This window comes from Caloenas nicobarica, chromosome 7 (genome assembly GCF_036013445.1).
Source record: "Caloenas nicobarica isolate bCalNic1 chromosome 7, bCalNic1.hap1, whole genome shotgun sequence".
In the NCBI taxonomy this organism is placed as follows: Eukaryota; Metazoa; Chordata; class Aves; order Columbiformes; family Columbidae; genus Caloenas; species Caloenas nicobarica.
In genome coordinates, this window is record NC_088251.1 from 24,450,057 (window position 1) to 24,477,163 (window position 27,107).

The 27,107-nt window shown below is 35.9% G+C and overlaps 1 protein-coding gene across 2 annotated transcripts in view; it reads left to right on the forward strand.

Moving 5' to 3' along the window:
* Positions 1-27,107, forward strand: part of LRMDA (leucine rich melanocyte differentiation associated) — a 670,684-nt gene that overhangs the window by 370,054 nt on the left and 273,523 nt on the right. Inside the window, exons 4-5 of one of the 2 annotated variants that reach the window (XM_065639441.1) lie at positions 10,086-10,220; positions 20,187-20,313. In XM_065639441.1, the coding sequence (XP_065495513.1) occupies positions 10,086-10,220; positions 20,187-20,313 (262 nt within the window). The remainder of the gene's footprint in view (positions 1-10,085; positions 10,221-20,186; positions 20,314-27,107) is intronic. The other variant, XM_065639442.1, reaches the window with a different exon arrangement.

Below are 27,107 nucleotides of genomic sequence, written 5' to 3' on the forward strand. Positions count from 1 at the left end.
AGTGTGCTGCAAATGGTTTAACAGAGGAGTTGTAGAAATGCTTGTAAAACACTCAATGTATACAACCTGCCTAGAGAAGAAAAAATAACTGCTGTCCATCATTAACATTTTGAGCCCTAGAGAGTAGTGATCTCTTATAGGGAAGATACCAGCAGTCTTCAGAAGCACGGAGATCTCTCAGATTCCCCTCTTCCATGTGGATACCATATTTAAAAAAGATCTCATTTGAACTTGAATAAATTCTTTTAATGAAAGATTTCTCTATAGAATTATATTTAAAATGTTCAAATAAAACGTGCTTTTACTAGAATAGTGAAATACATTACAGGAAAGGTTGTTTAGTATGTGACAGTGGCACTACAATACGGACACAAATGAACAAGCAATACTGATCTGAAACAAAACTTTAATTGGTGGCATATTTCCATGTATACATAAAGATACATATATGAAGAGAGAGTTGAAAACACAAAAAGCCAAACTGACCTCTGTGAAAATAATGTGTTAACTTTAAAACTCATATGAAAGCTTTCCTGGGAATCTTTTAATATTACTGTACTCTTTGCTGCTTCTCTCCTTTTATTTTGGTTTTGTTTTGATTCAGATCCTGTTTTGATTTTTCTGATGAGAGCTTTCTACTCCTTTTACGTGGTTCACTTATTGTGTGGCATTGTACGTGTTAGTAATATTTGGCCCCTCCTAATATAAGATCTGTACACACTGTACAAATGTGAAATATTATCTCTAAATCAGGTAAATACTTAGAAGAATCATCTAGTATTTTTTTTCTTCAAATAGTGGTTGTGTATTTCAGTTACAGTTAGGCCACTGCCAGTTTTTCTACTGGAAGTTAAAGAAGCAGATTTAAAATCACTATTTAAAAAATAGTTTCCTAGTGTGATACCTCAACTATTCTGTAATGTGTAATCTGTTAAAAATATTTTAAAATGCAGTTTATATAGCTGAAACAATGAAAGGATAGTTATCAACATGGTACAGTATTGGATTACATGTGTCTAACATGTAACATCTTTTCACTTGTACAGCACGTTTGTTTTTACAAATGTCTGATTTACTTTGGGAAATATCGTCTTAGTTTCTCTATCAGACACAATGGATGGCAGAAAGCAGTACAGACTGAGATTATCATCTTAAGTGCCATCATGCGGCAAGATAACCAAGTGGCCAGGCCCAGTCAGCATGGGTTTCTGAAAGGCAGGTCCTGCTTGACCAACCTGATGTCCTTCTATGACAAGGTGACCCGCTTAGTGGATGAGGGGAAGGCCGTGGATATTGTGTACTTAGACTTCAGTAAAGCCTTTGACACTGTTTCCCACAGCATTCTCCTGGAGAGGCTGGTAGCTCATGGTTTGGCCGGGCATACTCTTTGCTGGGTAAAGAACGGCCTGAATGGCGAGGCCCAAAGAGTAGTGTTGAATGGAGTCAAATCCAATTGGTGGCCAGTCACGAATGGTGTTCCCCAGGGCTCAGTTTTGGGCCAGCTCTGTTTAATCTCTTTATCAATGATCTGGACAAGGGGATTGAGTGCACTCTCAGTAAGTTTGCAGGTGACACCAAGTTGGCCGGGTCCTGCGCTTAGGTCACAACAACCCCAGGCAGCGCTACAGGCTCTCAGGGAAGAGTGGCTGGAAAGCTGCCTGACAGAAAAAGACCTGGGGGTGTTGATTGACAGCTGGGGGAATATGAGCCAGCAGTGTGCCCAGGTGGCCAAGAAGGCTAAGAGCATCAAGAATAGTGTGGTCAGCAGGACTAGGCAAGTGATCGTCCTACTGTACTTGCCACTGGTGAGGCCTCACCTTGATTGCTGTGTTCAGTTTTGAGCCCCTCACTACAGGAAAGATATTGAGGTGCTGGAGAGAGTTCAGAGAAGGGCAACAAAACTGTTTGAGGGGTCTAGAGCACAAGTCTGATGAGGAGCGGCTGAGGGAGCTGGGACTGTTCAGCCTGGAGAAAAGGAGGCTGAGGGGAGACCTTATCACTGTCTACAACTACCTGAAAGGAGGTTGTAGCATGGAGGGTGTTGATCTCTTCTGCCAAGTAGCAAGCAATAGGCTGAGAGGAAATGGCCTCAAGTTGCACAAGGGAAGGCTCATATTGGATATTAGGAAACATTTCTTCCTGGAAAGAATTGTGAAGCACCAGAACAGGCTGCCCAGGACAGCGGTGGAGTCACCATTCCTGGAGGTGTTTAAAAGAAGTGTAGATGAGGTTCTTAGGGACATGGTTTAGTACTAGAGTTAGATTATGGTTGGACTTGATGATCTTAAGGGTCTCTTCCAACCAAAATTATTCTATGATTCAAAGATGGATGTGTGGTGGGTAGGAAGTTGGTTTTGGAGGAGGACTCATGACTGCAATCACCTATGCTTATAATGAGAAGCCTTACTTTTCCTTTTAAGGGTGTTCACTAGATAGTAAGAATCAGTCAGGAAACTTCTAAATAGATTATCGCTCTTTGTGTGTTACAGGAGTGTGAGGATTTATGGCTTATCACTGTGTTGATCACAGCTGTTGTTACAGTGGGACTATGTAGTATAGCCATTTCAATTTCCTTTACATTTCAATGTTTTTAGTATTTGTTAAAACTACTCAAAAGGGCAACAGTGTGTCAAATATATATACCTGTATGCTGAAAATCAGATGGTGTTCACTGCTTCACTTCAAAATAGGCAAGTCTGATAGCGAACAAGATCTGTGATTCTCTGAAGTAAAAGCCCTATTTTTTTGCTTAGTCCAATGAGCTGGTCATCCATTTAATATACATTGTATATATATCTGAAGAACTGATACCAAAATTGATTTAGAATAAAGATGTTGAATGTAGATATAGCATGCAGACATTGAATCTAGGTCTAGGTTTTAAATGGATTAGAGGAAAGCCAAAATATTTCACACTGCAGAGGGGAAAAACTAGAGGTAGACAGAATGCCCATAATGACATATGCATTACTTATGGCAAGAGGAGTTATATGTGATTCAGATCTACACTTTATATGTTCTTGAGTCTTCAAAACCAGCATGGATTGAGTACCTCAACTGAAGAATATACCAATATGTGCTTCTGGTATAATCTGTCTTCACAGAGGTCTCATCATAATGCCCAACAGTTACGGATTTGTTTTCCCCAAACCTGTACATTGTAATTCATTTTGCTTTTGTGCTTGTTCCTACATTGTCTTAAAGTGCTCGAAGACCTAGAAGTCCCAATCTGACCAGAATCTCATTGTGGTAAATGCTGAGGACTTGATGCTTAGATTGGGTGAATATGTTGAAGACATAAATTGTCTCCTATTATGCCCAGATCCCTATCTCCCCTGAACAAAGATCTAACCTGAACTGATACAGCATTCTTCGTGCGTCTAGTTCTGAGCTCTTGCCCTACAATTACAGATTTGGTTAAACCCGAGTGTGGCTTGTTACAGAATCACAGCACCTGATGAGCCAAAACCCTAGGTGAATTCTGTAAAACATTCTGAAATTACTGAGCATGGAGCCTTTTTTCTTTGTCTTCGTCACCTTCCATCCCACCTTTTTTCTAGAATTAAGTGTACCTGAAGTAAAAATTAAGTAATGTGAGTGCTTACATCTATGAAAGAGGGAGGTAATCTTCAGTCCAGGTGATTCCATATCTTGTTCTACAGCAGTGCTTGAACCAGTTCAAGTCCACATGTTAGAACTTTTCAAAAATGGTGAGCTGCTGCTTTATTTCCGATTGTCTCTATGTCGCCTTGGAAACATCGAGCAACATTTGCGCAGAACAGTGTTTAAAAAAAAAAAATCCAAACGAAAAAACAAACTTTGAAAGAAAAAGGGCATATGGTTTCAGGATAGACCTCTCTAGAGAACCAGAAATGTAATTTGATTGCAGGAATAGAAAGATTTCTCCTTTTTCTCAGGTTTGTATACCTGATAACGTTGAAACCTGGTCTTCAAATCTGCAGCCTTGGAACCATGGCCTTTCTGAAATACCCTTAAAAGTAATGGAAACTCCAGCCACACAGAGAAAACTAATGCTACTCCAGTAGACAGAGTGGGATTTTTTTACCAAGTATTCAGTATGTATGAAGCTCTCCATGAAATGTATGCACTTAGTTAATTACTACCTGTGCCACACCTTTTTTTTCTTGAGCAAATTAGTTTTAAAGTCAGTGAACAAGGCCTTATTTCAAGGCCCTATCTCCCTACCAGATAGTGTTCAGGCCGGAACATGGCATACAAATGACTGTGTGTTACATCCTATTGCACACAGAGAAGGGGAAGATGTATACGTGCATATTGCAAGCTATTTCTTTGCTTATCCAACCTTGAAGACCTAGCACATTCTAATAGAAAAGCATTCTGGTGGCAAAGATCTTTTCACACTGCATTCAGAAGAGAATTGGTAACTTCTGCTTCAAGGCCTGTGGAATCGCTTGTGGTTGCTACATAGTGTTTGTGATAAGTTTAATTGAAGCAAATGTTTTAAGTGGGAATAAATATATGTACCTTGCTTATTTATGATGCTGCTAGAAGTGATATCCAGCTGGTTTAATATTAGGTTGATTGCAGCACCTGCATGACAGATGGTTATTTAGCAGAAGACTTTTGGATGACAATTTTGGGTCTTTCTACATGGCAGTCTTGAATTCTGTGGGATACTTCTGATGTCCTATATGTACGTATTTCAAAAATATTTTGAATCTAAAGCTATTTTCTCTTTACTTTGTCTCTTTGCTTTCAAGAACTTCCAAAAGCTGTAATCATAGGTGGTGATTAGCATGAAAAGGTCTCCTGCAACTCTGTTGGGGAAGTGTGATGGCTAAAAATTTGAAAAGACTAAGTACAAACCTTTGGAAATAAGATAGTGGAACAACTTGGAAAGGTCTGAGAGAACAAGAGCAGTTAGTTTTCTTTTAAAGTAAATGTATTTGAATGCATGACTAGTAAAAAGAATGGCTGGCAAAGAAAAAGGTTACAGAAAGAAGTCCAAGATTCTCTTGCATACTTCAAACTATATGCAAAAAATAATTGACTGGTGAGATAGGAAATATGTATAGGTTAGTTTGTTTGGACAGTTATATTAGCATAGCATTTGTATACAGTTACATAGAATAAATTCATTTAGACACTGTTAACAAAGGTTGTGTTTCTGTGTAGGTTTGACCAGCAGTTGTCCCTGAAGAACAACCATGAATATGGTTATACCAAGAATACTGGTGAGAGAGGAAACAGTATGGAATTTGGAGATGATCAGTATCAGTTCTCAGTATTTTAAAGTAGCTGGACCCTTATATCACTCTTATAAAGAACTCATACAGTGTCTGTGCCCTGTAAATATGCTGGGGGGACTAGCGAAAGGACACTGCTAAAGAGACTCTTTAGAACACGCATCTGGAATAGTGGAACACGTGAGGCATTGTCCAGTAATGAATCCACGCAATCTCTCAGAAATATCACAGAATGGTCTTTCTACTATGGTGGCTGTCACAAGACACAGCTTGGCATCAAAATGGCTGTCCCTGCTTGTGAGGTTCTCCTAAAATTGACTAAGCGAAGTGGCATTATACCATCCACTCAAAGTTTACAACTTTGGCCTTGTTCAAATAAGTATTCACTGGGGACAATTTAACTTCGAAGATCACCAGTGTTGCCTTGATAGTAGTCTGGAACACAGTTGAACTGACAGTTGAAGGGTTTGTAAGAGGCCATATTCCTGACTAGCACTAGAATTTTAATCCAGGCTATAGGATTTTCTATAAAACAAACAAAAATGTTATGAGCTTCCATAAACAGTTAATTCTTAGCCAGAGAAGGGAGATGCATCATTTGCTTTGGGTTTTGGCTTTTCCTTTTGCCTTCTGGAGAACCTGAACATCTATGGTATTGGGTAACAGATAGTGAGTAAAAATAGATAACCCAGAACGTACTTTTTTGGAAGATATTTTTGGTTGCCTAAAACTTGCAAAAAATGATATTGCTCTGCAGCTTAACTGGATCCACCATAGTACTATATTTTCCAAGTAATTCTGTTGCTAGGTAGCATTTGTTTTTCTGAAGAGTAAACATGGTGATATGGTTGTATATGCTTGTGCTTATGTATGCTGTGAATAGTCTACTGTAAATACAGGCGTGGCATATGTACATGTAGCATAATGAGGCTTAAAGTGAATCTGAGTATAAGAGACACCTCGTTATTTTAAATGTTTCCCTAGTTTAATGCTAGAAACGGTGCAAGACATCAGTATAGTCTTTTGATGACGATGGAGTTTTAAAGTATGTCTATTACGTTTCTGTTAACTATTAATGGAGACCAGGTTGTTTTTTGCAGGTGACCACTGTTGTATAATTAGTGAGAATTAATATTTTAGCTTTGAGCAAAACAGCTGAAGAGTTTAATGATTTTATTGCTACAAATTTTTATTTTAGTCAACGTCTGTTAGAAAGCGAGGCATTAATAGGTTGGTAATGATAATACTGTTGAATTAGGAGATGGATTGCTGCACTGAGGCACTTTGTCACAATAGTGACACTTTAAAACAGTTTTCAAACAACACTCTAGTGTAAGTATCACTTAAACTTGCACATCACTGTTACATGTTCGCCTGGTGATCACTGGCACTGACTTCAGAAAGATCAGTTCAAGGCTGTTTTTACTAGCATTGTCCATGGATTTAATTCTGTCTGTCCTTTTTGGAGAGAATGGAGCTGAAATTGGTCTTACAAATGGCACAGCAGGATTTTGCAGCTCTTTGGCTCTGATTGCTCCTTAGGCTGCAACAATACCCATAAAACAGAAGCTGGCTGTAAAATTTCAGACTTGCTTTTGATTTTCTGCCTCTGTATTTTCCTAGCATTGCTTTAGAAAGACTTTACACTTTTGGTAGCATTGTATAGTTCCAGTGTTGTGATTAAAATAAGTATATGACATGCTAGTTAATGAAACAGTGCACTAGAAGTGCACCATGACTTATGATTACTTAGTCATGAGAATCTGAACAGAATAGCATTTGTTTTTTCCTACATGCTTTGTAAAGAATAACCGTGATGGCAGATGGATGTGGCTTCTTGGAAAAATAATCTGTACCTTGCATTTTGTTTTGTTTTTAAGAGGGATAAGAAAAGATAGTTCAAGTCCTAAAGAACAGATATTTTAATTATTTTTTTATTAAAGATATAACTGCTGATTCTGGCGCAAAGAAGTTGATTAGCATAAGCCACAGGCTGGCTTGTTCTCAAATGTTTCTGGTGTCCTGTTATTTTTGAGCTGTCCAAGTCTGAAAGCTTGAACTTTTCTGTGAATTAGCAGTCTTCTACTTTTGAGGTGATTATATCAGATTTTGGGGGTTTGACCTATGCAATTTTTTCTGTTGCAGCTAAAATTGAAATAATGCTAGGATGCTAAATATCTGTTTCATAGAGGGAAATGAGTAAATCAGGGGTGTCGAACTCATACTCCTACCTAGGAGTAGTTACATTTCTACAGTCCTAAAATTACATTCGGCCCTTTGAAGGCAATAATGAGGCTGATGTGGCCCCCGTTGAAAATGAGTTTGACACCCCTGGAGTAAATGATAACTAAGAAAAGGTCTGGGAGGTCTTACAGAGAACTGCATGGTAAGAGGTCATTGTTACCCAAGATAATTTTAAGAGGGGTGTTTCTGCATCTAAAACCAATGCTCAGGGATTAGATGTGAGACATGAGAATCTAGACAATAATTTCCAAATTCGGAGATTTAGATTTTTGAGATGTAGATTATCACTTACTGATTTTTACCCAAAATTCTTAGTGAATTTGGTGTCTTTCCTTTTACTTTGCATAGGACTTTTATGCATAGTCTTACACTGTCTGCATGGTCAGATGGGAGTTAGAATACATGTCATATTCTACATTCAGCAAATTCTTGAGGCGGAAAGCTTCTACATCAGAAAAAGCTCTACTGAATTAACAAGCAAAAATTCTGCATGTTTACTGTTTATGTATTTGGTGGGTTTGTGTGTGTATCTGTGGTGTTTTGTGTTTTTTTTGTTGTTGTGGGGTTTTTTTGTTTTTGTTATTTTGTTGTTGGTTTGTGTGTGGTGTTTTTTTTTTTTTTAAATTTTCTTTTAATAGGAAATGGCCAGATACAACCTAAGCTTTGCGATAGCTAAACACTTCTGTGTGATTGCTGTTATGGAAATAACTGTCTTTTGTAATAATAAACTATTTCTCTTAGAGAACTTTTTTTTTGCAACTTAAGCAATCCTGCAAGAAATTGTTTCTCCTGGCTGAGGGAGGGTGCCAGATTCAAGCACTTCTCTAACAGCCTTAGGAATTTTTTTTAAAGCCTTTTTCTAGAACATCTGTGGAAAAACAGTTTCTGACCTTCTCACCAGAGTCACATACTTCCTGAAACAGTCATGAAAAAGTTTATGTATGAGCTTGAAATCCAGATATAAGATGAGACTTAGCACCAAATTTTGATTGAGAATTCATCTTGTGTAACAAAGATTATTTATATCATATGGTGTTATAAAGAAGACATTTTTCTTAGGCTCTGGTTGATTATTTACTGCCATATTACTTACTGGTATATAGCATTCCATAATGTTATTTTTCCAAATTAGAAGCTAGCATTTTTACATTTTTAATTAATTCATAGAACTAAATTCAAACCCTTATTTTTCTCACTCATGTGAAATATTTGAGTATGATTCCTCAGACCTCCTGGAACAGAACATTAACTATGCATGTAGATACATTGATTTTAATATATTAAAATTAGTAATTGTCAGCATGATATTTATGTATGTTTGGAAATAAAATAAAATTTCAGACTTCCAGAAGGAGGAACACATTTTTAACAAGGAAGCTGCTCTTTCCATTCTGTATTGCTTCTGTTGCCCTTAAGATATTGAGGTGAAGAAATAAAATAAATTCCATCAGCTAAAAATAACAAAGATAACAGAAACACATAAATCAAGTATAAATATTAGCAACACCAGTGAGCTGAGGATTTAAAACAATAGTTGTGGTCTCTAACAGCAGGAGTGGATAAAAACAGAGCAATTAAATGCCCTTTAATGGTTTTGAGTAATTATTACTATTGTGTAAGTCAGTACATTTTTAAACATTGAAAGCTTTTTACATGCATTTGCATGGCATGTTTTTTTTTGTTTAGAATCACACCTTTTTCTTTGAGCGTAAATTGAAGTAATAAAGAATGTGTGGTTCGAGTCTTAGAGACTGTGACACTATAACAAAATAATCTACTTTATTTGATCAATCAGCAGAGTGCAAGTGGTTGAATATTGTTGTCATGCTTAAACCTAAACTGTGATTTCCAATACTTTGGTGGTTAAAAGATAGTTTAACCTTTGTTGGCTTGTTTGTTTTAATATAGTTTCCAATATCGAAGGTGTATCATCATTATTTATGTTCTGAGGAACATAGTTAAGTTAAAAAAACCTCACGAACACCAAAATATAAGCCTATTTTCATGAAAAAATGTATGCTTTACTAGACTTTAAAGCTTCATATATAAAAAACTTGTAACACTGAAGTCTGTAATTTGTATTTAGTGAAGCATTAATTCACATATACTAATTGAGTAATTACTGATGTGTTGGTGTGGCACTCAAAGCATTTATATGCTGGGAGTGAAACTGGGTTGTTGTGGTTCGGCTTTTTTTTTTTTTAAAAAAAACCCTCATTTTCCAGTGGACTGAATATATTAGTGATGAATGTGCTGTGAAACTGTTTGTTTCCATGCTGGAAAAGTTTCATGGCTCCAGCAATTGCTAGCCATTTTGCCACACAGCATCCATCATTTTGTCAAAGTTTTAATGTTTTCTAGTGAACCACCTAGGAAAGAAAGAAGGATAAAAGAATGACAAAACAGCCAAATTCTTTCATTCCATGCCAAAAAAAATGACTGAAGTTTATCCTCATTTGCCCTTGGAACAATTAACGTGACATGTTCTTGAATGCCATACTAAATTTGATTGTCAGTTAATGAAATGTATGTTTAAATCAACAGTGCTGTAACTCTAAATGTTTTTTTCAGTAATGTCATTGAATCCTTAACCCCCAACCTTTGACACATAACGGAATTAGAAAGCCTTTTGGATCATTTGGCTGAAGTTGTGCCCTCACTACAGTATCTCAGTTTGCTTGGAAACGTGGCCTGCCCAAATGAACTGGTCTGCAAAGAAAAAGATGAAGATGACTACCAGAGGTACAGGTTAGTGTTTTCACTTGGAGGTATGATAAGTTATGTCAGTTTTGGTTTATTACTGGAAAAATATTGAACTAAAACCAACTCAGAGTCTCAAACAAACATCTACACTATTCTGAACACATTGTGGCATATTCTGTCATGAAACACCTGAGAATTTGAGTAACCCCATTTCAATGAGATCACTCTCAGGAACCCTATTTCAAGAAATATTTCAGTCCTGTGCAGAACCTCTTTGAGTTGAGCAGGTGTGCACAGGGTTTTCTGAATGTGGGTGCTCATATGTGTCTACTTACAGCCTTTCCTTCTTTAAGGCCAAGGTAAGGAAACATTTACATACACTAAGAGTGATAGTCAATTGAAAAAAAAAAAAACCACAAACCTACACTCAGCCAGTTGTATTGTCTTCTGCTAACATTCAATTATGGTGATGAATTTCTTCTACTATAGTTATCAAGGCACTATTAAAGAACACAAAGGAAAGGATGCCTTCTATGTTGTGCTGTTATACTCAGAAGAGTTAGTGTTTAGGTTAAAACAAAAACCCCCCAAATATCTCTAATTTTAATGAGCTAGATTATGCCTGATAAAATACTATATGTCAAACTGATCCAACTGAAATCTTGCTAAAAATTGCAAGGGATATTGGTTTTTTTTCTAAATAAAAATACTTGTGACTGATGATGACTTCAGAGTCAAAAGTCATTTTGACTTATAGATCAAAAACTTACAGAATGTCTGCTGAAGTGACATAATTTTCATAACTATAACCTTTAGGCAAGTGAGACATAGATTATTGGAAAAAAAAAAGGTATTCAATTTCTTTTTCCTTGCTCACCTCTGATACAAGATGTCAGTCTTTGTGTGCTGGCATTTTTCATATAATCTGAAGAAGGCTGTCTGAGGCAAGTCCGAGCCAAGCAGCACTGGTCACTGTGCTGCCGACCTTGCAGAGCCTGAGCTTCCTTTCTATTAGCAGGTCAGCCGCAGATTCAGACTTATATAATAGAACTCTGATTTTTCTCTTTGTGTAATCCAAATTCTGCTTCAAGAGTTATTATAAAACAATATGAAATGGTGGAGACTAAAAGCAGGTTTATTGGGAAGTGGAATTAATTTGATGCAGCAGTTTATTGCTTAGAAATGCTGTTGTTTGAAACAACAGCACAGCTGTCCTGGGTGTGCATGTACTTTTTGTTGTTCCAAATTTTTGGAGAGGATTTGTAGTTTATCATTAGATTAAATACTTTCACCTTCTAACTATTCAACTTTTGAATCCAGCTTAGCTGTAGCATTTTGGATTTCAGCAAGTAGAGCAACCTAGATTTAATAAAATATTTTCCTTTTGCTTTGACACTAAAGTGGAAGGTATGCTGACTATTCAGCTTACACGAGCCTAATAGTGCTGTCTCTATGTAAATTTATGTGACATTTGCACTAGAGAATTGCTTAAAAAATGAATGATATTTCTACAGTTTACTGTTTTTCACTTTAAGTATGTTTTCTGACAATATGTCTCCTATTAATCATTTAAGCAAAAGTAGTATGTTAAAGGAGCCGTTCAGAGGCAAGAACCCATGGTTCATTTAGTGCTGTGTGAAAAAATTCTTTATTGATTGACATCCTCTGTGGTTATGTGATGTAATATTTATAATATGTCACACAGCCATACATCAAAACAAGCATATCTGTTGTTTCATTTCAATGCAAAAATGTTGATTTCAGGGAGGTCAAGGTAGTTTTAGGTCATATCGTGGCAAACCACCGTGTCAAAGTGTCAAGTGATTGTATTTATGCATCTGCTGGAAACTGCAACATTGCTGCCATTTTCTTTCCCCACAATTTTTCAAAAACCCTGGGTATTTTTTTCCATATAAACTAGGTTAATGAAAGCTCTTTTAAGAAAGAAGAATGGTCTTCTAATTAGTTAAGCGATTTATGGTTCTGCTGCTATAATGAAAGCTTCCTGATCCTTTTCCATAGTTATTTGTTACATTATATGAAATGTGTTTGCCTGACAACATTAGCCTCAAAACCCAAAAGCATCCATCTGTCTATCTGTCTGCCTAACTTTAGCGGAATATATTTACCTACATGGTGGAACTGATTAAAAGTGCTCTGCTAATTTTACTCTGAATAGCTAGTTCAGACTTTTGGATACAGATTCTGAAGCATCTCGGACATAACTTTTTTCTTCCTTCCCCCAAACATACAGAACTATCTCACAGATTTAACAGCAGCAAGCTCTCCTGAGTAAGAAAGTATTTGCATTTTATCAAAAGTATTGCTTTAAATCTCAAAAGCAAACATTTGAAATGGCCAGTTTCAGCATTTTTAAGGGTTCGAAGTAACTTTTTTCATAAGATTTTTATTTTTTGAGAAACTTTGTCACACAGCATCAAAAGATCACATTTTGGTGAACCCGAATTATGTAAACATTTTGCTTTACCATAAATGTTAACTGGTTTTGTTTCGTTCTGAATAGGAGCTTCTTTTTGTAAATTTTTGCAGTGACCATTGGAACCACAGCTTCATTTTTCATTGAGCTTTAATTTCATTCCTACTGAGTTCAATTAGAGTTCAGGCTATTTAATTCCTCAACCAGAAAGAGAAAGGTGTTAGAAATTAAAGCTTTACTTAATCTTCTTATTCCAACAAACTGAAAAGATCTGTAAATCTCCAAATATCTCAACCTTAAAAAAGTGGAAAATCTAATTTTTAAAAACTCAAGGTCCAGTTATTTACTGTGATATTAGTAACAGAGATAAGAAGTAATATTACATCTTTAAAAAATAATTATATTTTTTCAAAAATACTTCAAAAGTGTATAAAACTATGCATTTTGTCAAGAAGTTTCGATCTGATTCCTCAGGTAATCCATTGGTATATCATTTCTACTTATTTCAACACTAAAGCTTTTCCCTAGTTTTTGATTAAAAATAAGCTTTATACAAGAACATCGTTATGACTTTTTCTCAAAGTCCTTATTTATTTCTAAGAAACACAGTAACGTTTAAGTAGGATAATTTTTTAGAAACAGAAAAAAGAAAAACTGGGTTTTTTTCCATCCCTGTTATTTCTCCTTACCTTTCAAATGTGTAGAACAAACTGATGACAACATTTCTGTGTTTGTTATTGGAACTTTTGCTTGGACAGGAAAAGAAAATGGAAAGTTCCCTTCTGCAGTATTTTTATGAGGAAACTTGTTTGATTCATGTTAAAAACTCATGGGTTTTTTTCTGTCATTGTAAAATGGCTTTAGTCTATTTCTATAAAAAGAAAACAGAAATTGCTACAAGTTCTTTTTAACTTCTTTTAAAGCCTTCTGTATTTGGGAGGCGATATTTTGTAAAGGGATATCTTGAGAGTAAGGGCAAGAGATAGCAGAATATCTAAAATATAATGTTGATAGGAAAGTTTTAAAAGCTTTTCGCTCAAACAGGAAGCAAGAAACACAGAAAAATAGCTTGCAAAACAGTGCATCCTCTGAAATAACCTATAATCTCAACTTCGAAGCTTGTGTGAAAGCAAAGGTCATGACCCGGAGATCAAAGTAACAGAAGTCAACACAGTAATTGCTGGTTGCTTCTCTTGTACCCACACTTGGTCAGTCCTGTGGGTGTATTGTTTGCAGTGAAAACTTCAAACGTGGTGTTACTGAACTGTGAAAAATCATCTGGGTCAGAATGTATTACAAAGCATTTGCGAGTGCTGCAGGTGACCTCACCTATTTTCATTAAAGTGATATGATTGTGAAGGATGTATGCCATGTGTGAAGGTTTCAGTGCTTGCTCATTCTTCTTTGCTCCTTATTGACATTTCCTGGAATGATGCATTCGTTAAGTGCTGTTGACATGGAAACAAGGGCAAGTGGAAACAAATGCCTGAGTTTATTTTAAATTAGCTTAAAAGTACATATACTAGATATGCTATCTTTGGCAGGGGGAGCAAATGGTGATAACCTTATGAAGTCCTCTTAAGATATAACAGCAAGAAAGGAAGTGCATGTATTTTGTATGGATTAACTTTTCAAGCTAAATCAGCTATTCCCGTCCCACAGGTTTGATTCTGTGAAATGTGGGGTCCTCTTCTAGCATTTTCAGTTTCTTTGCAGTTTTGCTTTGGTTTAGTGTTGTTTTTTTGGTGAGGCAGATCCTACTCATTTATTTTAAATAGTCTTGTTATTGAATTTGGATGGTAATATACGTACATAAATACATATTCAAGAAGCAATAGGAGACTAGAAGTCCTCAGTAATGAAAGTAATGTTGATATACTGGGTACTTTTTTTTGGTGGTATGTGTATGCTTTTTATGTACTTAACGAGATGATTAGGGTGTTCTCTTAAATTTGTATAATCTGTGAATCTGTGCTACTTCACTGTTTGCATGAGGCCTTGTCATTTCTACAGCATCTGGAAGGAAAACCCCTGTATTTGATAGACATCAACTAGCCACACAACTTCTGTCTGAGATTAGCCACTGTAAGGATTTATGAGTAAGGGCTGTTGTAATGTTTTTGTTCAGCCAAATAAATGGAAGTCCATAATACCCCAGTTTGTCCATACTAATGCATTAAATCAAGACATAACTATAATTATTATTACATGTATAAAGAGATATTTTTCTACTTTGTAAAGTTTACTACCTTGAAGTAGAGCAGAGGATGTTAAAATATTAGGAGGCGTTTTGGATTTCTGAGCGCCCTTCAGAATTACTTGGTCATCACCAAGCAGAGCCAAGGTGTTGCACAGAGGCGATGCGGTCTTCTAACATACCTCATGCTAACTGCCCTCTGTTCTGGAAGATGTTGGTTTAAGTTAACGACCTGACTTCCTTTACTCTGTATTGAGGAAATTCTCTTGCAGATGGGAATTCTGCAGCCATGCTCTTTGGCGGGTAAGAGTAGGGTGTTAAACTTTTTGGTGGTGCACAAGAAACAATTACAGGAGATAATCTAATTCAATGTCATAAACAATTTTGCTCAATCCTTCTGATTTTTTTTTTCCATGTCTCCCCATTTGAATGCTGATGTAACATTGCCAACTTCAGTTTATTTATAATTTCTGGTTTACAATAATGCAACTGAGAGTGTAGTCAACCCTTCAAAGTTTGAAATAGGTATATTATTTTTATGTTCTATGATTGTCAAAGAAAGGAAATACAATAGCACAGAAAACAGAAAAATGAAAGTAAACACTTTCTGAAACAAAGAGCATGTTGCAGTTATGAAATGGATAGAGCTAGACATTCTTCTGGGCAAATATTTGTCCATTTTTCAGTGCAAGATTAATTTTGTGTTTTAAACTTAGACATTGATGCATATAGTACAGTTTTATATTCCATGTTTTGTTAATAAAAGTACAAAAGAAAGGACTAGATATAATCTAGTTCTTGTCATAGTCTTTCACTAATAATTCAGTGGAAGTCTTTATTTTCTCTGGAATTCTAACATACACAAACTTACTATACTTTTCTTGTAGTAGAAGGGTAAAAAACCCAAAAACCAAAAACAAACCAAACATTCTTTCCCCAAGTAATTTATTGCCACTTTTAAGATTTTCTTATAGTGTGGCTCACAGGTGATGCCATTATCTTTTAGTATCAGGAAGCCAACCATGTTCTACAACTTGTCTGCTTTTCCAAGGGAGTTAATAAATGAATCAAGGCCCTTAGGTGCCATGATATTATGTGATTTTGTTTGTTGTTTTTCTGGTGTTCACAGCTCTAGAATAAAAGTTTCCTAGAACTTTTTGATAGTAGTAAGTAGTAGTGTACTGAAACTCGTTAAAACCTGGGAATTTTTATACCTGAACCTAAATGGCTACTGAAAAAATAGATCAAAATGAAATTATGCTGTAGATATTTTACAAGAATAAGGAGTTGACATAAAAGTTATTTACACCTGTGTGTTTTGGATAAGGACTGCCAAATTTCCTGCATATGTTTAAAATACGTTTCTTCCTTTCTTCCATGTGATCCTTTGAGGAACACTGACACATTCTCTTTGAACCCTTTTGCTTCACCTGTGAAACTCTTTCCTGAGATTGTGTGTATCACTAATTTTTCGGGGATGAGGGAATAACCCAAGGACTGTGTGTTAAGCAATGACTCTTACACAGTAGAGAACTAGAAACAGACACTGAACATACCTACAAGGTAACTGATGGGTCTCAGTGTCCGTGTTTGTAAGGCAGAGTTGAGACAACAAGTCTGTGGTTCGTTAAAGGGTGTAGAGTCAGCATCAGAGACAGTATTTCTTTATATAAAAACTAGCTGTGTATTGTTTAATAAGTAGCAATAGCTGATTTCAAAGCTGTCTTTGTTCTGTCCCTTCCTGAACTCCAACACATTTCTTCAAAGGAAGGCTTTGCCCTTTTGAGCTTTTGGCAATGTCAATAGTAGCTGAATCCCAAACTCACTGCATTCCTCTGCAAATGCCCCCTCAAGCCTGTCCCTCTTTCCCAATATCTTGACAGGTCTGTGTAAAAACTGTTAAAATAATACTAATCACATGCAACACTTACAAAATTGGTAAAAGACTTGTTAATCTTTATTGTCATTTTCACTTAACTAAGACTTAAATAACATGAAATGTGATATTCTCTGGTCTTTTCTCATCTCTGAGTGTTCCTGTTTGTGTGTGAAAGATACCTGTTATTAGCTTGTTTTCATGGGACTCTTGCCACTGGGAGTCAAGGCGGGGGATGATTCTGGACAAATGAAGATGCAACTTTACTTACATAGTTCATTTCCTTAATCCATCATGAATTAGAAGATCAGTTTACAGGCAGCGATAAATAGATTTCTAAGCACCTTCCTGGTGGCTCTGGTTTTTGTGGTGTGTTTTTTTTTTTTAATCCTCTCTGGAGCTCACCTTTATCCTCATCACTGAAGATAATAACCTTTTTTCACACCACCGCAAAGATGTTAAAACCCAGTAACAGCAGTCTCAGAGTGCATGGAGGTGTGCTAAGTTTCAAAATGATTAAAAAAAGAAAGGTGGCAGAGGGAGGAGACCCTGCCCCTCCAACCTCTAACGTAAAATAAACCTTTCTAAACTTACAATGTAAACTTTAGATAGATCTTTCTTCATTAAACAGCCTTCTCTTAACTAGTGATTTTACAGGTCTAAAACAGGTGCAATGTGTCATGCAATTTATGGATTCTAATACCTGCCATAAAGTATTTTATGTTGGCTGCATTCTGTGTTATTAGTAGCTGTCTCTTTCTGCAGCCGTTGGTGTTTGATAATAGTCTTAAAACACCCAAAATTACTTACCTGCAAGCAACATCCCAGATAGTCCCTGTTGACAGTTTGAATAAGTTTAGTGCCCTTTTGTTGTACTTTACCTTCAAAACAAACTGATTGAACCATCAATAGCTCCTGAAAGCTGACAGAGGCATGTCATCTGGTCTAACCCTCTGATAGTAGGTTATCTGTGGGAGTTAACCTCCCTGCATTGTTAACTGAAATGTTTTATGTGCTATGCAACTTTAGGATACTGCTGTGATAACCTTAGTAACTAAGTCATACATCACAGTAAAGAGATTTTGTGCAACAAATAACCCTGGATTAAATTTACAAGGGTTGAATTGATATTGTAAAGTGTTCATTCCAGGGCTTTGGTAATCCTTCCCTGTATTTTTTTATGGCAAACTTCTGTTACATTTAGATTTAAGATGCATCTTCATATTTCTAGCTAAAATATATCCAGGAAGCCACATGCTTTTCTTCAGCCATTTACTAAAAAAGTATCATATTATTTTCATATAATATAGATTATGTTTATCCCACGTTTAGTAACAGGAATATGAATAAATGAGATTGTATTTTGAATCACCTTTTAAAATAATTAATCACTGATATACCTTTATTCTGCTGGTGAGATAGGCTTTATGGTACTTAGTTTTTAATATTTGCTCTCCTTAAGGAGTGCAAGTTGAAAAAAACCCAACCAATCAACCAAACAAAAAACAACTCCAAACCTCTGACTTGTGGTGTAGTTTGCCACTTAGTATACATGGGTAGGGATTTTTTTAGTTTTGTTTTTCGAATTGGCAAGTGCTCATGCTCATTCTGTTTTCTGAAGTGCAGTCAGGGTGGCTTAAAAATACAAAAATACATTTGTATCAAGGAATGCTATTATAATTTTAAGCTCTCTTGAAATGATTGAGAGACTGACATTGGGGCTGTGATCCAAAGTCAGCAGAGATGACAGTGCTGTCTTAGTCTGTTGTCATTTTTGTTGCAGCCTGCTTTTCAATGGCATATTTCATTCCATCATTAAACATTTGCTGATTTTCTAATACCGATGTTTTCTTCACCTGAATATTCATCTTTTCTCACCCTACACTTAGTGGGTGTCTTTACTCATTTTAAGCTTCACTCTTCTATACTCTTGACATATTGTTTCCTTCTGTACATGCCTTTATTTGAAAGAATCTGTTGTCATCAGAGCTTTTCTGCCAGTAACACAAGATGGATAGCTTCTCTTCCACTGAAAGATAAGGGCCAGCAAAATGCCAGGGAGGACTGGAAGGGCAGCCAGGAAAGCTGGGAGGAATCTGAGGATGTTTCAGTCTCATAGATCTGTAGATGTTGTTTAATAAATGGTTTTAGGACAGAACAGAACATGTAAAGTGACTCTCTCTTTTTCTAATATCATTGAAAGTCATAGATTGAGGATTCACATTTGAATTGTCTGAGCATTTCAGTACTGAGCATTTTCCATTCACTTGTTAACAATTTATGAAGCTCTTGCCCCAGAGGGAGGGTGTACTTGACAGAAAGGTTTTTTGCAGCATTAAATTTTGCTTGATTGTGGAAAGGGAGTCTTACAGACTTTTTCACATGTTTATCTGGTCTTGGGAACAAAATGCTGAGATAACTCTTACCTTTTAAAATAAATTTTGTGTGTGTTGTTCTTTTTCAAAATGTTATATTATGCAGAGTTTTCTAATACTTTGATTTCTTCCTCCCAGTGCCAGAAGGGATTGGTATGATTAGGAGGCTCTCTGACTGACTGGAGTTTTACACAAAGCAGCTAGGCGTGGGGAACATTATCAATCACCTTCCTACCCCCTGCCAGGAAAAGTCTGGCACTTCCCTCACTTGCAATGTCTGCTTCACATTTGGTTGACTAAATGTAAATAACACGCACTTGAGGTGGTTAGATATTTTGATTTGCCATGATTGTGTCCCTTTCTTTCTGATCTGCCATGTTCTTTGCCCCTGCAAGCAAGGAGCCAATGGTACTTTTTGAGGCTAAAAAACTGCTGGACTTCGAGTAAAAAGGATAGAGTATAGTACTGATGGACAGTAACAAGAACTTTGAATTCTTAAATATTTTTCATAAAACTGTATGCTTCTGTTTTAAACATTGACATATGCTTCTTTCATGACAAAAGATAGTGGTTTAGGATGTATGGTAGAAAACAAATTACAGTCCTCGCTGATTTGCTGTTCGCATGTCTCTAATAGTGGTGATCATTGTGTCTTTAGGAAAATAAAACAAAAATCTGAGGAAGTGCTGGCAGATGAATGTTTTCTGAGAATTCTTTCAGAGAAGATAGCTGGCAGTTTCCCTTGTCTCAGACTAGTTTTCTTCTGCAATATGAGGTGGAATCTTTGGAGTCACTCAAAAGTCCTTTTTCCAAACTAGCAATTCCAAACAATTTCCAATTTATTCTATTTCTGGGTATACCTCATACCTCACTAATACCTATACAGAACAAACATGCCCGTGGTGATAATTTTCTTGTCTGTTTGATCCACCCAGCATTAAATGTTTATGGGGAGCTTACAACAAGCTTCATTTGAGAGAGTAGAGTAAGTATTATAACTTTTTACATAAGCTCCGTTCATGAAAATGGTGAAAAGCTGTTTATTGCTGTTATTTTTTTAGTCATTTAGTCTGTAAGTCTTTGTTTATTGTTTGATTTTAACTGTGTGCATTTTGCTATCTGTCAGATATTTTGTCCTGCACAAATTGACAAACCTGAAATTTCTTGATACTCGGAAAGTAACCAGGAGGGAGAGAGAGGAAGCCTTGGTAAGAGGTGCCTTCATGAAAGTGGTTAAGCCCAAGGATGCTAAGGTAGGAGAGTAAATGGAAGTAGTAACAACAATGTGATTCATTATCACTGTTTTAAAATAACTCCAAAACCTTGCCTGTGTCAAACAAACCCTTTCAAATGAAAGGACTGGTAAACATGGTCAGTTGAGGGACAAAGGCCTTAGTAATTTTTCTGTGGTTTAATATCAAACTTTACTGTTACGTCTGGTTAATGGACTGTGGTTATCTTATCAAATTTCTGGTTTCCAGCCTCTGTTTCATATAACAAAGTAACTAATATGTGTCACTGAGCTTAAAAGAATATTTTTACCCTGTCTGAAGATATGTAACAACTGTGTGATGTGCTTTTGTGAAAGAATGCAATTTTTCTGACAAGTTGTCCCCCCGCCTTGTATGTTAAACAAAATGTCTATCGCAGAGCTCACACTTATGATGTTTATCGGCTTTTAGTGGACCAGCTGATTCTAATTTTGTATGATGTCCCTTGGTGTGGTGTCCTGCTATTAAGCATTGACAACATCAGAGAGACAGCGTCAGTAATCTGAGATTTGATACCACTTGCATCAACTCTGCGCATATTGCATACTGCTGATGCAAACAGACTGTGAATGTGAATTCTCCACTTCACCTTATTTTTCCATTGTTGATCAACACACAACAACAGCAATCTCTGCTTCAGAGTGTGTTAGCGCTGCAGATCTTTCTTAGAACTCCACTCAAGTTTTCAGTCTACTTGCTTTCTGTTTGCTGTTTTGTTCTCTAAAATGTACCATCAATAATTTATTGCGGATTTCCAATAATGCTGAATAATAACGTAGCAGTTATGGAAATGCACTATTTGGTAGCATAACAATGTTGCTAGATAAATGCATTATCACAAGTACAATTTCAGTGCATAACAAATCAATTCAGACTGATTCGTTTATAACTACTAAAATGTTAACAGTTCTGATACAAGCGTAGCTTTGATATATTGTTTACTCACGCCTTTAGTTATTACAGCTTCATATATGTAATAAGTGAAATAATTTATTTCTAAGCTGTTGTGGGTATCTTATTCACAGCAAACCATCTTTGCTGAATCTGGCCAAATGCAACAACTGAAATGTGTTAGATATAGCATACGTATGTGGTCTTTTATAATTCTTATCTAATAAGATTTTGGATCTCGCGAAGTGTTATTTTAATTTTATTAGCAATTATATTTTTCATTTAAGGGTGTGCTTTTTGAATTTTAACCAACTTAATAGGGTAAAAGAAGAAAACCTGTCTGTTTATTAAATTTGAAGTTCCTTTTCTGGATGAAACCTCTTTTAAAGTCAATAGCTAAGGGTAAATTACTTCACAAATGTAGGGATAACATCTTTATCTTTTATATCTGTAATTGAACCTTTGTATAGTTTTGAATTATTTACCCACTAAGTCTTAGGATAAAACGTACATTTATTTCAGCAAATTTGCAGAAGGCTCAAATTTACTGTTGTTATTGCCGTACTAAAGGCTTTTTCTTTATAAATGGCTTGGTACAAATTGCTGATGGTAAAATTGTAAATGCTTTTCATGGCATGAATTAATGCTTCTTAAGGTGTGACAAAATTACCCTCATCGTACAATATTATATACATATTACAGAATTGGCTAATTTAAAATAAATATTAAATTGGATGCAGAACAGATATTATATATCTCTTAAAATGGTTTTGAATTTGTGCTTGTTTCCAAGGATATTCTTGCATATAGTACAAAAGCATGCAAACTGTTTTTGTCTGAGAACACTCATAGACTCCTCTCTGCATATGTTTTAAGATACAGATATGTATGTATATAGCTATTTATAGCTATACTTGAAGACCATAACAAGCAACATTCCTCTATATATCACAAAAATGGTGTGCACAATAACTGTACTTTCAAATTCTATCATATGTTATACATTGAATACATAATGTTTTTTCATTCTTCAGCCTTCAGGTTTCCTGAATCTTGTGCTCTCTGTCCGTTCATCAGTTCCTCTCCCCTATAGTTGTTAAGATTTTTGACCAACTTCAGCCAAATTTAACAGACAGATAGTGGTAATATATTCAAAGCTTTCTGAAACTAGTTAGAGGAGGATAGACCTTGATGCAAACTAAGAGGAAGGCTGCGGAACATCCAGTATTGGTCATCAGAAGAAGAACTTAAGACGTTGACCTAGTGATACAAGACCCTGCTGACCATGAACTTCCTAAGAATTTCCACCCCCTCGCCCCAAGGTAGTAGCTGCTGTGTCAGCCTGTGCTTGACAGGAATGGAGTCGAAGGGATTAGGATTTATGTTGGTGGATGCCACATGGAAATGTTGTTCTGCCAAATGTAGTAACAACAGTGAGCCTATCAGACTTGCTTTTTCTGAAAAAAAAAAAAAAAAAAAATCCTAAGTTAGGTGGGGGTTTTTTTCCCATTATGATAAGCAGGAGATGGTATGGCTTATTCAGCATAAAAAGCAGACTAATGATCTAAAGAGGCTGTGATGTGGGGAGTTGTTTTCATTTTAGTCTTGACATGAAATACTTGGGAGAGCAAAATTCCCCACCAAGAAAAAAATACACAAAATGAGAATAAAAGCAAGGAATTTCCATCTGACTAGCTTGTGTATACTCAAATTTAAAAGTATCTAGCAATCACCAGTCATCACTAAGCCATAAATATTTTATTTTGTATAAACTCTTTTACTTTCTTTTTTCTTTTTTCTTTCTCCTTTTTTTTTTTTTTTTTAACAGAACACTGCAGTTTCTTGTGCTTTGCTTCATTTCATCCTTTGTTTAAAATGCATCTGTTTGTGATAAGATTGTCTTATGGAAAGATGCAGTCATTTATTAGAAAATAGTTTAATGTTACAATGCAATGTTCCATCTCACTATGTAAGGGAGCTAAACTTCATTATTCTGTGATGTTTGTGTTTTCTTTTGTCAAAATATTGAACATTGTATCATGCCTGATTTTAATAAAGATTGGGCAAGCCTGGCTGGATAAGAGGCATTGAGCCAGATGAGGAAGCTTTGTTTAATGACCAGACCATGACCTCATTTCACTGGCATAAGTGTAGATCAAAGTGGAAGATGCTTGTCCAGTGTGAAGTGTGTTTCTGGGCATGACAGCACTTCACATCAGAAAAACAGCTGAAGAATATGACAGTCAAGATTGCTTAATTATGTCCCAGCTTTGTAATTATTCATCCCTGCTTCTACAAAGAGTACAGTTGTAATTTCTTGACATAATTATTTAAAACTGTACCCTTCTTTGGTTTATAGGTATATGAATTGTACTTCTAACTGTTTAAAACTTAGAGATGCAAAACAGGATGTGATTTGATAACACATTTTAAGACTCCATATTTTTACGTTGCATATGATTTAAATAAACAAATGAAATTATGATGTATAAAACCACATCATAATTTCATATTTTAAAGGTCTACATTAATGATAATTTAATCTAGATGATAAAATGTGTATATAACCATTATGTCTGAAGTGTGTTGCTATGAATTGATACACACTGTCGTAGGTCTCTTTAAATATAAATTTAATTGCTTAATACTGGGTCAATGCACTTGCTTTTATAAAATACATCTATTTCCCAGTATTTTGCAACCTCTCTGCCCAACAACTATTTTTTAGCTAACTGCATTTTTAAGGTTAACATTTTTATCAGTTTTACTTATAGTGGCAAAAGCAAGCAGCGTGTATTTTGTCACATGTAACAGTCTTGCAGCTTATAGGACAAAATCATCAGTGGGTATCCATAAGTGTACTTCCAAGTAACTGATGTAATACTATGTGGAGTTTTTCTGCTTTCTTGCAACTTTGCCAGGAGCATCTTGTCCACTGGGTATAAAGGAAATTGTACAACAACAAAAGATGGCAGTATAGGTGTTTTGAATGTTTTTCCACCTCAGATGCATTGTTTTCATCCCATTATAATTATGAAACCTGACATAGCATTTGTTCTCTAAAGAACAAAGATGGAGACACTTAAACAGGCAACTAATATAATTTCTGTGTTTCGTGTAATGAGTTTATGTGATTCTTGCTCACACTGTTACTTGGAGCGTAGAGGGAGACTATTTTATTGTGATAGGAAGAGTAAATATTTAGGCAGTACAGCTTAAGAAATAAGATGAGCTAAAATCTGTAGGGTTGCTTTCAGATCACAGTCAGTATTCTTGTGTTTAAGCTCATAGGAAAAGCTCTTATCAAACTGACTAATGCTGATACATGCTTTTTCAAATTATCTTAATATCAGATGAGGCATTAGAATTGATTTTAGGGTTTTTTTAGTTGTCCTTAACTATTTAAGAAGAATCATATTTTTCTTAAATTGATATATCCTATCTGCTTCCAAGAATTTAGGCAAGGCGTTTTTGCTAATGCATCGCATGGACCTTTTCACCCCTCTCTAAATTAGGAAAATGGGGCTGATTTTAAGAAGTAAATAAAAGGTGACAGATAAACCTTTGGACAACATCTGCATTACTCACTTTTTTTTTTTTTTCCTTTTACCAGCACCATGGGTTAGAGATCTTGGCTTATGAACTTGCAGCATTAGAAATAGATATAGAGCAAAGGGCCTTTAAAGTGTAAAGAATAATTGTCTCAATGAACTGCTAGCTAGTAAGATACCTCTTTGGGAGAGCTTCTACATAATATGGTTTCTTATCATCCAGATGTCAAGATTTCACATGCTAAAACAGAACAATGTCATGAATTTAAGACTCCAACCTAGACTGTGATGCAGTAAATAATATTGACTTCAAAGACATCATAGTGGTCATGCTACTATTTGGCACACTGAAGTATCTGTTTTGCTCTTTGGAAAGTTTAAGTATTTTAAGCAAGAGTCCTTAACCTGATTGACTCATTATCCTCCAATGACTCATCAAAATTAGGGATAAAGAAGAATTGAAAAAAATGCCATAATTTATAATTCTATGTATGAACACTCTGGCGGTTTAGAAGAAAACATTGCTGAGTAGGATCGTCCAGATACAAGAGCGGTATTTGCTAGAACTAAGCTGACAGAGCTAAGTTCAAGAATTTAAAAATTTTCATTTAAAACATCCCATTATCTCCAAAAAAATGCCGTGATCCAAAACAAATGTAAGAAAACATACCTATATATATTTTTAATGAAATAATTGTGTATGAATAACATTTGCATATTTTCTTTCTAAACTGGTGGATTTGCTTATTTTCTAAAAATGGGACGTGAAATCTTGAACTAAGCCTTTCCTTGGCCTGCAGGGGAATAGCTATGATGATTGCTGTGGCAGAATAAGAAATAAGAAAAGCATTGTGAAATTTCAACATTAACAAGTGATCAAGGCTTTGGAGACCTTTGATTTTTCTTTCTGTTTTCCGATTCCTTATGGTATACTGATCCATATTTTCTTATTTTTTCCAAATTAATTTGGAAGTTTAGATTCTTGTATGTTTGTGTTACCCAATTAGTACTAAAAAAAAGACCAGAAGAATCCTCGAAAAATCAAATAGTGTTTTCTACCTTTCTGTCTCTGAGAATATCTCTATGTCCCCTTGACAGTCATACTGCAATAAGAGCTGCCTATTTGGTATGTGGATGTGTGTGTGAGCTCACCACAAATCACAGTGAATCCAGAAATGAAATTTGGGCTGTGATATCCAGAAATTCAAGAATACTTTGTTCAGAAGAATTTTAAAAGGTTACTAAAGCAGTTGTCAATTTTTTATAGCAAAAAAAAATCAATCCAAAATATAGATATGTCTTGATTCCATGTTGAGAGGGAAAATCTGCTATCACATCTCATGGTACTTGTAGGATAAATTAGTGACATGAGATTTTTAAAAATGGGAAACTGGACTGTTGTAGCTGTGCAAGTGATAAGGGGCTTAAGAGTGTGACTGAAAAGTTAGAAACTCAACTAATAAGCAGAAAGCTGGTGGTTCATCAAGTGGCTAATGAAGTTCTATAGAAGACGCCTGTGATACTGTGGAGAATATCTGCACCTGCGAACATACAGTTACAGTACATAAGGATACAGGTCAACAAGCAGTGCTACTCTAGTTTGGGTGTTGCCTAATATGTGAGCTTTAGATGAAATAATTCAGTAATTAGCAATATATGATACCTTCTTTTACATTCCCTTTGATTATATATAAAATTAAATGTACCTCTGAAGGGGAGCCATAGCCTTCATTGTTTGATTCAAGTCATTGTGCAATAGATCCCACTGTCTTGGTGTATGATCAGTAGCAGGCCAGTGTTGCACTTGCTACGTAGCATGTTGTCCTAGTGAAGAAACCTAGCAGTAAAATTGATCTGGCTGTGAATTTGTGCGTCACGTGAGGAATCTCTTGCTCGTGGAAAAGGTGGAATTAGTAGCAGGATCTGGAGCAGTCTGCTAAGGCCAGTCAGCCAAGAGTTGCCTTCAAAGTGCCTACAAGGGCAGCTGCATTAAAGCAAACTGAAAGGCAGGCTTGGGAAAAGGCAGCCAACAGAGGGAAGAGAAGGGTCAGTATCCAAAGAGGAAGCAAAGACAGTTGCGATAGTAGAGTTGAAGATGGGAATCTGAGCTACACAGAGCTTGGAAGGTAAGAAGCTCACATGCAATAGCTGAATCTGCAACATAAGACATTTAAAAGGAGTTGATTGGGGCTTTTTTGCTGTATTTTGCATCTTCATGTATGACAGGTCACATGTTTAGAGAGAAAGAACCTTGGTCAGTAAATGAGAGAAAAGCCATAAGTTTAAACAGTGGGGACTAAGCTGCAAACTGAAATAGCAAAGGACTGTATTCTC